The sequence below is a fragment of the Xyrauchen texanus genome, chromosome 14 (genome assembly GCF_025860055.1).
Source record: "Xyrauchen texanus isolate HMW12.3.18 chromosome 14, RBS_HiC_50CHRs, whole genome shotgun sequence".
NCBI lineage: Eukaryota > Metazoa > Chordata > Actinopteri > Cypriniformes > Catostomidae > Xyrauchen > Xyrauchen texanus.
The window spans coordinates 31,152,187-31,166,408 of NC_068289.1; the positions used below are offsets into that span (position 1 = coordinate 31,152,187).

At 37.4% G+C, this 14,222-nt stretch overlaps 1 protein-coding gene across 8 annotated transcripts in view; it reads right to left on the minus strand.

Annotated features, from left to right (window-relative positions):
• The window catches only part of LOC127654699 (peripheral plasma membrane protein CASK-like), a 237,015-nt gene extending 223,161 nt beyond the window's left edge, over positions 1–13,854 (minus strand). For 7 of the 8 annotated variants that reach the window (XM_052141989.1, XM_052141985.1, XM_052141983.1 and 4 more), the window contains exon 1: positions 13,133–13,834. In XM_052141989.1, the coding sequence (XP_051997949.1) occupies positions 13,133–13,191 (59 nt within the window). In that variant the 5' untranslated portion in view covers positions 13,192–13,834. Of the gene's footprint in view, positions 1–13,132 lie in introns of all 8 variants that reach the window. The other variant, XM_052141981.1, reaches the window with a different exon arrangement.
• Between the last annotated feature and the right edge of the window lie 368 nt (positions 13,855–14,222).

Below are 14,222 nucleotides of genomic sequence, written 5' to 3' on the forward strand. Positions count from 1 at the left end.
GGACTCGGCCACAGTGTTGTTGGAGTACACGATGAAGGATGGTACGTTTTTAAAATTAACTCTATATTCTGCTTGAAAGCTTCACTTTATTTAGTTGACCAGCTTGCCACATGTTAACCGTGAACGATGCGGTTTTTGCCAAAATATTCTCGGAATGTATAATATTATTATGTGGGATGGTATGAAGAGTGACAATGTAATGCATATTTATCTGAAGTTTTTTGTAAAAGAAATGGTTAAATTACACAGTAATTTGATTAAAAACAGAGGAGACTGTGAATCAGAATCAAGGTAAGCAATAATTACTAGGCTTGGGACCAATGCCTTTTTCACACATCGATAATCTGAAGATTTTCCTGATGATTATCGATATATATCGTTATTTTTTCCCATATAAGGCTGCTCGTTGCACAATAGTATTTGTCTTTTCAGCTTATGTCCCAACACATTTTTGGTAAAGTGTGAGCAGCAGGGTAAATTAAAAGGGGGTTGCACACTAGAAGCATCTGGCAGACGACATGGCACACACCGCCAATGCTCCACATCAACATTCTGAAGTGCCACAGAGCACAACTCACATAGTTATCCTTTAAATTTGACCCAAATCATTATCAAAGGACAAAGATTATTTACTCTAGCCATTACTGGATGATATATTGTGTTTGTGTATATTTCATATAGCCTATACAATGTAATTTCAGTTACAAGTATGTTATTTTGTGGTTTGACAGCTTGAATGAATGGCCTACATACAGGTACATAGAAATTGCATAATAAACATCTGCATTTCTAATCACTCAGTTTGTGCAGTTACACCACTTTCACTAACATGTAAACTCCACGTCACTTTGTTCATTCTTTAAGTAGCACAAAAACTTTCGGAACTTTTGACTACCATTTCCTGTGCCACTTCAACTCGTTCTGTGTGTGTGTGTGTGTGTTTCAGCAAATGGTATATCACCCTCTTGTGGTCTCCCAATGCTATTACGCCAGACTGTTAAAGGCGCAGTATGTAAGATTCAGTAACCCTTGTTATTAATGACACATGTGGCCGTTAAGTTAACCTGTTGCTCGTGCTTGTGCAAACACTTCACAGGGATGCGCGTGAGAATTGGCCAAACAATGATGTAACGTACAAAGAGACTGAACATGATCCACTGGCATCATGTTGACAGAGAAGTAGCATAATTAAAATTACACAGTTATTATTGTTTTACTACAAACTTTGAGACTAAACTAAAACTACTTATCAGCTAACATAGCATACTGATACACACATACAGCTACATACTACCAAACTATACCAGACAGTTTTCTGTTGCACTATTGTACGTTTTGAAAGTCATATGTGGTACTATGATCGAGAACATTTTATTAATTTAAATTTATCCTGTATACACCTGACTTTTAGTATAAAGAGAAGATCATTGAAATTATTTGAAAGTTACAAAGCAAGGTAGCTTGCAATTCATCAGCATTAACAGGCAAGATCAAGAAGGCTAAAATTACACAGATCAATCCATATGGCACTATATTTTACAAGCTTTGCAATTATGTAAGCTTACCTGTCCAATAAGATGAATGCCAATTCAGGGTCGGTTGTGATCCCCAAAACCGAACAAAGGATACACACAACGGTGTTCTAATGTTGGTGTACACACAATGGTGTTCTGATGTTGGTCAGACATAAAGAAACCAAAAAAGTGCCACACTGTCAAACTGTCCTGTCTTTTTTTTATTATTCATTATATCCTCCCCGGCAGGCACGGCAGTCCTTTTTGCATGAGTTTGTGTGTTCTGATGTCACATGGCGATGGTGTAACCAAACCCCACAGCAATGCAACTTGTTATTGGCTGTTTGCTTGTCACTCGTAGCAAGGTCCTTTATCAAGCCATATGATAGGCTGTTTATGATCCAAGGACGGCACATTCCTGAGGGTTGTTCATGCAACCAAACTTCATGTCTATTTACATTTGAATGCATTTAAATGAAACTATCGAGTGCTATATTTAAAATGGTTTATATCATTATTGATAAAGGTGTACCATCGATAAATACAGATACCGTTTTATCGCCCAGCACTAATTCAGTAACTCACAAGATGATATCTGATGAAACCGCATATGAACGCACACAATCCGACTGTCACCAATGGCAACTAGATGTTAAATTATTGTCGCAATCAATTATTTTTGGTTGCATTTGCGACCATATTAGTCGCAGTCTGGAGCCCTGAATCTCTGTTAATTTTAATATATCAATGCCTCAACAATATATTGATAAAATAACATGCTGATCAATAATCTAAATATCGACATTTTATGACATCTCTTATTACTAGTCACTTGAAAAGAGAAAAACGTTAATGGCGATTACACATCTAATAACATTAGCATAAGTGAACAGAGCTGTTTATAAAGTCTCATAACATTCACTATGATGCTGTGCGCTCTTTATTTACTATCGCTTTTAGTATGACTTGAATCAATACATAAATAAAATAAAGTTCAGTTATTAGCTTTAATTTACCTTGAAGCAAATGTAGGTGTCATTGCAGATGTTATATGTTCATTTGGGAATGAGGTCAGACACAGTTTAATCCATAACATGCTCTTCTCCAGATTTACTAAAGATTTTTTTATTTTATTTTTTTAAGAAAAAAACACTGCGTGTATCCTCTCAGGGTAACTCGTGTCACTAGTACAAATGACCTAGCACATTTTCTTTTTTTTTTTTATAAAATCATTCTTAAAAGTACTCAAACACACATTACTCCCATAGGCTCTCAAAGTAAAAAGGCAAACGCCTGTCAAAGTAATGGCGGCAGGACAACAATTGCTAAAACAGGATTGGTCAGAAACACTTTTAAGGCGGGGCATAGAGAAGGGTAAATTGACATACATAAACAATTGGTAACTGTGCAAACAGGTTTTACAAACATCTATATCTGACATTTTAAAGTTCAATGTGTGAAATTTCTACAAAGCAGGAATCTTTAGAAGTTCTGGGAACTCCAAGGAATTTAGTAAACACAGAGCCTTCATGCTCTGACCAACCATATAAACCCTGATTCTGACCAGTTTGAGGAATGTGTTTCTTAAAATGTTTTTCACACAGGTTCATGCTGTATTTCATGAGAATGAGTAATAAGCAGCATCTGCACACTGCAGAGAACAAAGAGCCCAGCCTGCATGCTCTGATCCCTAATGGCCCAGGTATACTTTGTTTTTCTGCATTCCGGATAGGATCATGCCCGATTGACCACATTGCCTCAAAAAGTATACTCTTTTGCCCGTGAGCAAATACAAATGTGTTCAATTCATGCACACTATGACTGTTTTGTTATACTTTTAGTACAGTCAAAGGCAGGCAAGTGCGCTGACGATGTGCATAGACAAGGACTGTCCACGTGTCGAGAAAATCTGGGCAGCACACAGAGTGTGGAAGTATACGCAGGCCTTACTGCTGCACTTCACTCACACACCTCACACCCTCAATACCTCATTGGGCTGCATTGATGAGGAAGGTACATTGTCTCCTCTCTGCTCACTCCTAAAGCATTAGCCTTCACAAGAAGGGGGAAATAATAGCACTTTTGCTGCCCATCAATCTCCTCAAATGGCACAGAAACAAATGATTTGTAGTCTTTCCTCATGGGGCATTTTTAAATTTCATGAAGAGAAAGCAATCAAACAGCATCTGCTGCTGGTAGCAGAGTTGGTGATATGAGAAGAACTTTGAATGTAGTTAATTTCTTAAATAGAGTGTCAGTAGTATTTTCAGTGAGACAGGGCTCATTAAGGCTTATATTAGAACATGATGATTCAGATCAGGGCTTAACCCTGCTGGCATCAGAACAGTTAAAGTGGTCATGACATACTCTAATATATATAATTACATTTTAAAACTTATGTTAGTTTTTTTTTTACACCAAAACATCATAATTTAGTAATATATGATAATTTGCCTCAATTTCTCCTTTAAATGCAACGCCCACAAAAAAGCATACCAAAACTGACAAAAGTTTGTTGACCTCAAAAAAGACCAACTTTTGTTGACGAAAACTAGGGCAAAAAAAGCATTAGTGTCAGCAATAATAAGCACCCAACTCCCTCAGACACAAGTAATAACTAAAATATTAGACAAGACTGCACAATGGAAACTGGTGTTTAACATTCTTTCTAAGGCCTTATTTTAAGGTTTATCGACTTCATCAGTCAGGCCAGTCGTCTACATTCACAATGCAATTTTAAACTAGCTCAGTGTGCATAGGCTGATGAAATGCTCACCACAAACAGAAATTAAAATCAAACAGACATATATTGTTAAAATGATGCAAGAATAAAGAATATACAGAAATTGAGAGAAAACTCCCCTTCATTCACAAAGTTTACATGTAGTGTAGGCTCCTAATCAAGTAAAAGGCTGCTAATATTTGGTACAACCTAAGAAAAAAGGATCAATGACTGAGAAAGCCTTTACTAAAATAACAAGCTACTGCCCATGTCCACCGAAGCACAGATTGTTAAAGCAATACAAAGCTGAGTAAAATCACAACAGTCAAACTCAATCATGCTCCCCACCTTTCACTCAAAGCGTGATGCCAAGCAAGATGATTCCGGTCCTCTCATCTGGGTCAGTGTGACAGTCAGCCTTGAATCAATGTCAGTAACTATGTTTCCATTCAAGGATTTTTTGCAAAAGAAATTTAGCGCTTTCCCGGTCCGACGTGCCGCACTCGACCCACGGTGTGTTTCAGAGGTTTATGTTTTTGAAAGATAAAACTCCAAAAAAAAAAAAGTAAACATAATACATATATTTGGAAAGCTGAGATACTCGTGATTCGAACGATGTAAACCTTTTTAAGATACAATCACAACAGCAGGTACAATCTATATCTTTGTCAGACCACCAACATATAAACAACCAAAAACAAAATTTAGGCAACTCACCTATGAAGCCTCATAGTAGTCCACTGAGCCATAACTTCCCGACAAAAACGGTGTTGTTTCATTGTCAAATGTCCAAACGATCAAATCAAGTAAAATGTTTAGTCCAAATCACATTATTACATCAATAAATATCCACAGACTCTTGTTGCATCATTTCAAAGCACCTGGCAGCTGTGCCTAATCTTTCACATATTATCGGTAATAACTTCAGTTCAGATGTAAACATTTCCTATATCCGGTATCAAAATGGAAGCACGCACTCTGACCTTTCGATTGACACCTCATTTGACCCAATAGGAGCTTCCATGTCCTATCCAAAGCCTTCAATACCCAACCACAGTCTGTGTCGAATGTAAGGGCATACCCACTTTCCTTTGTTTACTGATCAAACCAATTACATCGAAGAGTGGAAATGACTGACGCATCGTATAGCCAATGAAATTCTGAAAACAGTGATATGCGGCTTTAGTTGAACCATTAGAGCACGGTTCTCTTATGCGTGTGCGTAAGCAGCCTCGAAGTTTACCGACAGTTTTACGCCTCCGCGCATAAAGCCATTGGAGAACTGTTTTGGAACTGTTTACACATTTGGCGATTTAAATATGGTGAAACGGACGCGAAAAACAGGATTTTCACCCCAGGATGTGATATAAGAAGGCATTCATTGTCAAAATTCTGAGTTTGGAGATGAAATTTCTGAAAACAATACGGACGATTTGGAGGCAGAGGAAATATGGAGAGATGAGACATGGCTCTGGACAAGTAAGTGTTTTCTTGTGTTTTATAACATATATTACTGTATATTCCGCATAAATAAGCTTTAGTTTGAATAATGAACACATTTTGTAATTACCCTTTGTCGTGTGTTTCCTCAGTGAGTGTTTGAACCGTTTGTGCGTGTTTTTTGTATTTGTATGTGCGTGTGTGAGGTTTTAGTTCATTGTTTGTTTCAGATCTATTGACATGCTATATAGATGTTTTGTATATTTACTGTAATATATATATATATATATATATATATGGACGCGAAATATATATATATATATAAATAAATAAATAAATATAAGTTGAAAATAAGAATATATGTTCTGTTTGAGAGTCTATTTGTTACAATGCGGGGAGGTGGGGGAGGTGTAGGCCCATCTATTTGTTACAATGCTGAATTGATGGGGGGAGGTGTAGGCCCATCTCTTTGTTCCATAGTACATTGGCAAAGTATACAGTATTTACAGTAAATATACATACAATAATGCATATCTACACACTCGAAAAGAAAAATACATATATATATATATATATATATATATATATAATACAGAAAAGATGGAAAAGTTGTGTCTAGCTTTGTAAATTACATTTATTTATTCTCCCCCACTCAGCAAGCGGCCACATAAAGTGGAGCAGCAGGACAGCACCTCATCAAGAGAGGAGGGCTTTCAGAGAGACCCTTGCTGAGGAGCTGGCAGAGTTGGGGTCTCACTCCACAGCCAGACCCGTATCTCCTGCTCCACGAAGAGCAGATCACAGGCCGTTGCACATCACCAAATCTTGCACCGCTGGTCGTCTGAAGTGCAGGCAGTGTCATGCAAAGACACCAGTGAAGTACTCTTCCTGTGTTCTGCCTTTGTGCTTTGTACCCAAATGTGACTGCTACAATGACTGGCATGTTGCTAGAAACATGTACAATTTTATAATGGTTTGTAAATACTTTGTGTAAAAATTCATGTAATAGTTTGTTGTGTATTTTTTATATAAACAAATTGTCCACCATAGCACTAGTTTTGACTCTTTTATATGCACAACATTTAGTTTCAAGAAGGGAAAAGGCACTCTAATGTGTTTATGCATCAGTTACTCTGTGTCAGCAAAACTAATAGTGGATTTGGATATGGAATATGATAGCTCTAAGTGTCATCTTTCATTAGAGCCCAAAATTATGACTGTACGTTGAAGCGTTCAAAAGTAGGAGCCTTTTTGTCCTAGGTTACCAAAGGGTCCTTTTGGAGTATCCAAAAGGCACTTTTGTAAAACGCCTGGGTGTACCCTTAGAAAAACATGTGTAAAATATTCATTTTTTATGGTATTGTTCTAAAATTTGAACTTGGACTAGGTAAGGCTTCATGCTGTGATCCCATTGTGTTCTCAAGCTAATAGCTACAAGTTATAGTCATCTGCAGGCATCTGTATGCAAAAAAAATTTCAGGCGGAAAGAAAAAACTTCTATTTTATTGTGTTCAAACTTCTATTACTCAGAATCAGTAGCACTTACAGTAATTCTGCTGGGGAAACAACTTCAGAGTGTCCCCTTTCAAATGTGACCAAAACCATGCATGTACTCCAAACGGTTCAAGAACAGCTTTAAATTTACTTTGGGTATGCCTTGATTAGGCGTTTTAGGCTAATTTTACAGGATTGGGAAGAGGTTAGCGCATCAAAATAAAGATGATGGAAACGCAAATTAATGCTATAATTCATAAGTGTCGACTTAAGATTTTTCCGTTTTATGTCGATACTTCAAATGTCATGAAAAACTGGTTTGGAAACACTTTTTGTCGAGAAAATTGGAATTAACGCAAAAACATAGTGTCACATGACAGGATTTGCCCTAATCGTTAGCCTGTGTTAATCTTGATGACAAGGTATACATCCTTGAAAGCCAATTTATTGTATGCGATTATGGATTGATCTTAATGGCATAGATCCGATCTGCAAACATGACACTTCCAGGAGAGCCAACACAAATATCTCATATAATGCACATCGACAAGTGCACAGACAACAAATTAATGTCCACTCTTTGCGATTAATTTAACCCACCGGTTTATTTATTAAAGTTACTTTTCCACACCATTCAAAATAATTGATGGCAGTCACGGAATTAGCCCACAATACAAAAAACATATCATTTCTATCCACAAAGATAATAAATACAATATAGTAAATAATAAATACACAATACTAGGAGAAAAGCTTCAGTGTGCTTTTTTGGAACACTAACATATAGCCCAATTCTATTAAATTATTGTTTAGCTTTTGAAAAAATGCCAGTAAAATTCCCTGTATTAAATAAAATAAATTAAAAAATATATATTTTTAGACCTATACATGCCTTTTCTTTACACAAACTTCACTTAGCATTACCCTGTTCTGTAGATGAAAAAAGTCAACTGAATGACATTCTGAGAACGTTCGTTAAAAGTTGCTGGAAAAATATGTGGAACATAGCATAATGCAACTGTGATGCTTTATATAGATGATTGTTCAAAATAGCCTATTGAATATCAGGAATGTATCATATGTACACCCTGATATTAAACTGCATCAATTTTTCTTTAATAGCGGTGCACATAGCATACACATCGATGGATGGTCCTTATACTAAGACCGACGGTTTTTCCCCACTACTTGGTGCAGGTTGAACAGGGCCATGATGGTAACCTGCGATAGACACAACATCAGGACCAATATTACAGTCCTTTAAGAAGGCCAACTGCTCTCTTATGATTGCAATTACTCCTCTTCTGATTGCATTTATTTGTGAAATTATAATGACCATAAACTGGCTAATTTCAATTAATTCTCTCAGTACTCTCCCCATTTTACAAAAACTAAGGAGGAAAAAAATAAGGGACATCTGGGAGACGAATTAGTGATAAATCCGTTAGAGTGAATTATAAATAATCTGAAGCATGGCTGCTGTCATCAATCTATGTATTGTAAACTTAGTTAGGGATGAAAACAACACTCCCACAAACAGAAACAACCCAATTCCAAAGAAGATATTGGCTTTGAGAGATATACACTCTCTGAGCAAAATAGTCCTAATAAAGTGCCCGACGGGGTCTTCTGCTGTTGTAGCTCATCAGCCTCAAGGTTCAATGTGACAGAGTGGTTATCTGCGTTACCATAGCCTTTCTGTCAGATCAAATCAATCATTATCCATTGACAAGGCATTTCCATCTACAGAACTGCCGCTCACTGGATGCTTTTTTGTTTTTGGCACCATTCTGCGTTAACTCTAGAGAAAGTTGTGCATGAAAATCCTATGAAATCAGCAGTTACAGAAATATTCAAACCAGCAGCAACAATCATGCCATACTCAGAATAACTGAGATCACATTTTTTCCCCCATTCTGATGGTTGATGTAAACATTAACTGAAGCTCCTGACCTGTATCTGCTTGATTAAGTAGGTGTACAGGTGTTCCTAAAGTGCTCAGTTAGTGTATAAACAGAGCCTAGCCTTACATTTGGGGTGAAATATCATGAAGTTCAAGTAGCCAGTGAGGAATAAAACTATATTAATTTTGTAAAAACAGGCTAAATCGAACGATAGAGAAAAATATGAATTTTCCATGTATTGTTACAATTACACAGAACAAATAAACCAGTTACCTGTGGCAGAAGTTTGTAGCTTAATATATGTGATCTTTGCTCTTGACTGAGGCTGAAGAGAGTACCTCTCTTCAGCGAGAGTTTCTCACACTTTTCAATATTTAGCTAAATTAAAGGAAATGCAGCTTTGATGTGGAAACATGTTTTTTCCATGCTTACTTTTCACTTTAATGGTGATGCCACCTCCAAATTTTCCTTTAATTATGCATTTCCACATAAGTTGAGTAAGAGTCAACAGCCTTCCTTTATCTTTTCTTTGGTGTGGGTTCTGTATTATCCATAGCTATTTTATACTTGTAGTCTTTTTTTAAAAAGCCTGTTTATAAATAAATAAATGTAATAATATACAGTTCCAGCTGTCTGTCTCCAATTTATTTGTCGACGCATAGCAGTTCTCTGTCAACCAATCACTTCTGTTGATTTAAGCATGCTTTCATACTTAGTTTAATTGCTTGGACCAAACCAGAGTTCGTTTCCACCCCTTCTGCTGCCTCTGTAGGTCCCACTCCCGCTGCCTCTGTTCACATCATATTATTTTTGGTAAAAATCGCAATCCGAATCAGATTATGTCAAAAACGTGAGTACAAGCGGCAGCTGTTTACCACCGTAACTAGGTAACAACTCGAGACGACATCACTGTGTTAAGTGAAGAATTAAAATTTGTCTCTTTTGGATTAAAAACGAAAACAGCCATGCACAGAACGACACTTGTGTTTATCTCCTACAGATGCATTGAATGTGCATTGTAAGGTCTAACAGAGCTAAAACTGCTGTGAGTAGCAAATTGTTGCCTGAGACTCCTGCTTGGGCTGCTTGCTGACTGTTTCACGCATCAGCAAATCTCAATCATACTGCTTTGTCGCTCTGGCATCATTCTGAAACTATTAAAGCATTAGTGCTTAAAACAAGACAATAACTCTGGACTCAGAACCCACCTCTTGAAAGTGTACTACACACACAGAGCATTTCTGCCCCTAAATTCAGCCCTGTTACTACTGTGCTTTACCATACTACAAGTGCCTAGCTTAAAAGTTTGCAAAGCCATCTGTTGTGGCTTTCTGTAACTCAAACAATGGGTTGGTTTTCAGTTTTTATTCCCCAAAACATTTGCCTTAATTAAAACAAAAAAACATAGATAGACAGACTCAGACATGCTTGAATTACATGATATAAATGGTATCTTTGAAGGCAGCAGCTTTCTGTGTTTAACAACCAGGCCAAGAGGCTAGAGACAATGTAACAGTGGAATATGGCATAGCAGAATGGCTTGGTCATTCATCTTGACCCTTTGTCCTGTACTATATTAGCAATATGTGCCATTTATAATAACACACATAAACACAGCAGTATTCCCCACACACATGCATAGACATGAACACATCTTTATTGAGCTCATAAAACTTGGCCTAGGGGGAGAAGCAGTGGTAAGCAGTGGGAGTGTATCTGATAATGGACAGCATCTTCTTTCCTTTTTACCTCCAAACACCAGCATTAGGCCTTAGGGTGGGCATTGTACAAGAAAGTGGATCATTCAAACTACGACAAGCCACATACACAGACAAAAAGGATTTGAGGTTGTGTGTGTATATATCATTGTGGTATACATTTGGCACTCTTATATGCCCTGTCCCACTCTACACGTGTTGCCTCTTTTCCCCCTCATGTGAGTAGACATAAGGAGCCGCATAAGTTAACGTGGTTCCAGAATGCCTTTATCCTTCTGAATTTAGCTTTATATATCAGCATATTACGAATCTTTAATAATAAACAAATAGATTTCTGTTCTAATTTTGGGAAATTAATCAGATGTCATCTCTGGCATGAATGATAAGAAAAGTGAATAAAATGACTAGTTTGTAGCCTAGTCTCTTACTTCAATGAAAATGTAAAAATGGTCCATTCATTTCTATCAGGGGATACCCCTGAACCCCCATACAGTAACATTCCTGAGTCACAAGGGCCTCTATGCCCCCATGCTTGCTATCTAAAAAAAAATAAAAAAACACAAACATGTTTTTTATGTAAAACTCATATTTTGTCGTTATGCTTCAAAAGGAACAGATGATCTTTTAATATTCATTTCCAACTGCACTTGATTGATAAACTCTATAATATATTTTATTAGTTTGGCAGATGATCCCTAAGACACCATTATGACTGTCTCTGAGCCCTGAATGCAGTTTTATATAGACTATTTTGGCTGTTTAGACTTTTTCTTCTTCTTCTGACAACTTGGAAATTCAAAATCGAATGATATGAAAAATATATATAGATCTTGAAATTGAAATGCACTTGCATTATTGTCTTTACATTGAAAATCCAGCATTTACAATAGCAAAACATGTGGCATCTGAGCACATGAACTTGGTTATATATTACAGAAAGCACATCCAAAAACAAGGCAAATATTCCATGAAGCACAAGCGTGTTTCAGTTGGAGTATGTAAGGTTCCAGACTTGCTGATACATGTGAAGGTTGTGCAGTCCACCACATCTCGGTCTCAAAAGTCAACAAACTTGTATTGTGGCTTAACAAAACACATAATCATGAGGAAGATTCCCATAGCTTAATTCTCTACAAGTTTCAATTGTTATTACCTTGTGCCTGTCTACTACAGTACTATTCTTGCTGTGATGTGCTTTGTTGCCTTACCTTGCATTATCCTAAATGTGGTTAGGCCTAATTTATTATGATCTGTCACTAAAATCATATTGCTTACTTGTAAGATAGTGTTTCTGAATGTATGAGCAAATCTTAGGACATTCCAAAAAACATAACCTTATATTTAAAAAACAAAATCAAATAATTATAATAGTCAGATCTCATGTTACATCCAACGCTGACCACACAGTGCAAAGGAAATGCAGTGGCCATCAATAATGGTCATTCACATACCCTCAACCAGTGTCAGAACTGGTACATTTATGAGGGCATATTTCATTTAAACATAAAACAATTTCTGCATGTCATCCTTTTATTTCAAATACTTACATATAGTAAATATTTACTAACATTTAGTTCTCCATTTGAATAACCAGGCTAAGAACATACCTATTGCAAGTAAAATTCAACATCATCTCGTATTTTAAGCCGTAATATGCATAACTAGGTATAGAACATAATATTAATGACTACATCAGATGTAACAAATAAAAAACAGTGGAATTCTTTATGATGCATTTTTTGCCCACACATTTTTAATTTTGGGGGTATTTGTGTTACTTTTGGTGGCATTTATGCCTCGAGTCCCCCTTTAATTTCGGACCCTGCCCAAAACCAAAGAATTACTGCAAGCATAAACCTGATATTTTCTCGACAGCATCTAAAAGCCAGGTGACACCCTGGTCTCCATAACAAAATTTATGTAACTCAGTTAATCCATCAGTCATTTGCAAATATCACTGATCAACTGATTATAATAAAACAAAGACAGGAATAATGGGGATTGTGCATAAATGCTTCTCTTGTGTAGACTGTCAATATATAAAGCCAATAATGGCTTGAATGGCCATCTACCTGCATGAATGCTCAAAGTACAGTCTTCTCTCATCTCTGACCACATACACCACTCCCATTGCTCCTGCATGAGCCAACGTGCAGTTTTAAAAGAGTTACGACTAAATGTGACTGTCATGTGTTCAATTGCAGCACTGCAACACAACAGTCTAATGCAGTGACAACTATTGCATCCTGACACGAGACACAAAATGCAGAAAGACACATCTATAGTTACAAATGATCATTTTCCATATCATTATCAAAGTGAACAATCCGTGACACTTACTTGCCAATGACCTCGCACAGCTCGTAAACATCTTCAAAGAGCACGTCGTCGTCGGCCATCGTCCAACAAGACCGGGGAATTTACACTCCCCTCCAAAAAATCCGACCAAATGGTAAATATCAGAGGATTACGGCGCCCAACAGCGTAGATCCTTCAGAGTGCCTGGAATGAACGGTAAAGGAAAAGATGACAGCCGCTGTTATCTCTCTCCTAATTCCGATAAGCATACAATGATTTACTCCTGTCGATTTTAGCACGAATATCCGTTGGTGGTTCAGTTGAAGCGGGCGGACAGTAGTAAGCGCTCGACTCACTCTGCCCCACCTTCTCTTCTCCTCTCGCTCTCTCTCTCTCTCTCTCTCTCTCTCTCTCTCTCTCTCTCTCTCTCCCGGCCCCCTTAATCCCGCCACTCGAGGCTGAGGTAATTCAAACGATATAAACAACTCCACAATAATCGCTTTTGAAGTCACGGAACCATGTGGGTTAAGTCGTCTAAAACGTTTGACTAACTAGCCCGACTCTGTCGAACTCCAAAAACTAAGTTCACACCGTTTCTATGATTAAAAAAAACGTAGGCTGTTATTAAAGTGCGCAGTTTAGTTGATCATACTCATTCTACACGCGCCGGACTTCTCATTTTCTCGCTCGCGCTGGCTGTCCCCTGTTCGCCGCCGTTGCTCTAGTTCTCCCTCTTTAACTCCAGCGCTGCTGCTCCTAGTTTGCAGAAAACCCAAACTCCTCCCACTCAAGGTTATGAAACTGGATTGCCTCACTCCATAATGGCTCCTGCAGGACGTTTGTATTCCGGAATACCTTCATAGCACAGCACGACGGCTTGCGCCAGAATGACGACCAGGTATCTGAGAGTTTGTAAGCCAAAGTAACAGTTTCTTTCTGTGGTGTTAGTGAGGTTATCAACTCGAAGCGTCTATCAAATTAACAGCTTTTGGAAACCGTTTATTTACTTATTAGCTTGGCTGTACTGCCCTATGGAAAGTGTGCACTATGTTTTGAAGAGTGTATTGAGACTTTATTTCAAACTACTTTATTGACTTAAAGGGATAGTTCATGCAAAAAGGAAAATTCTCAT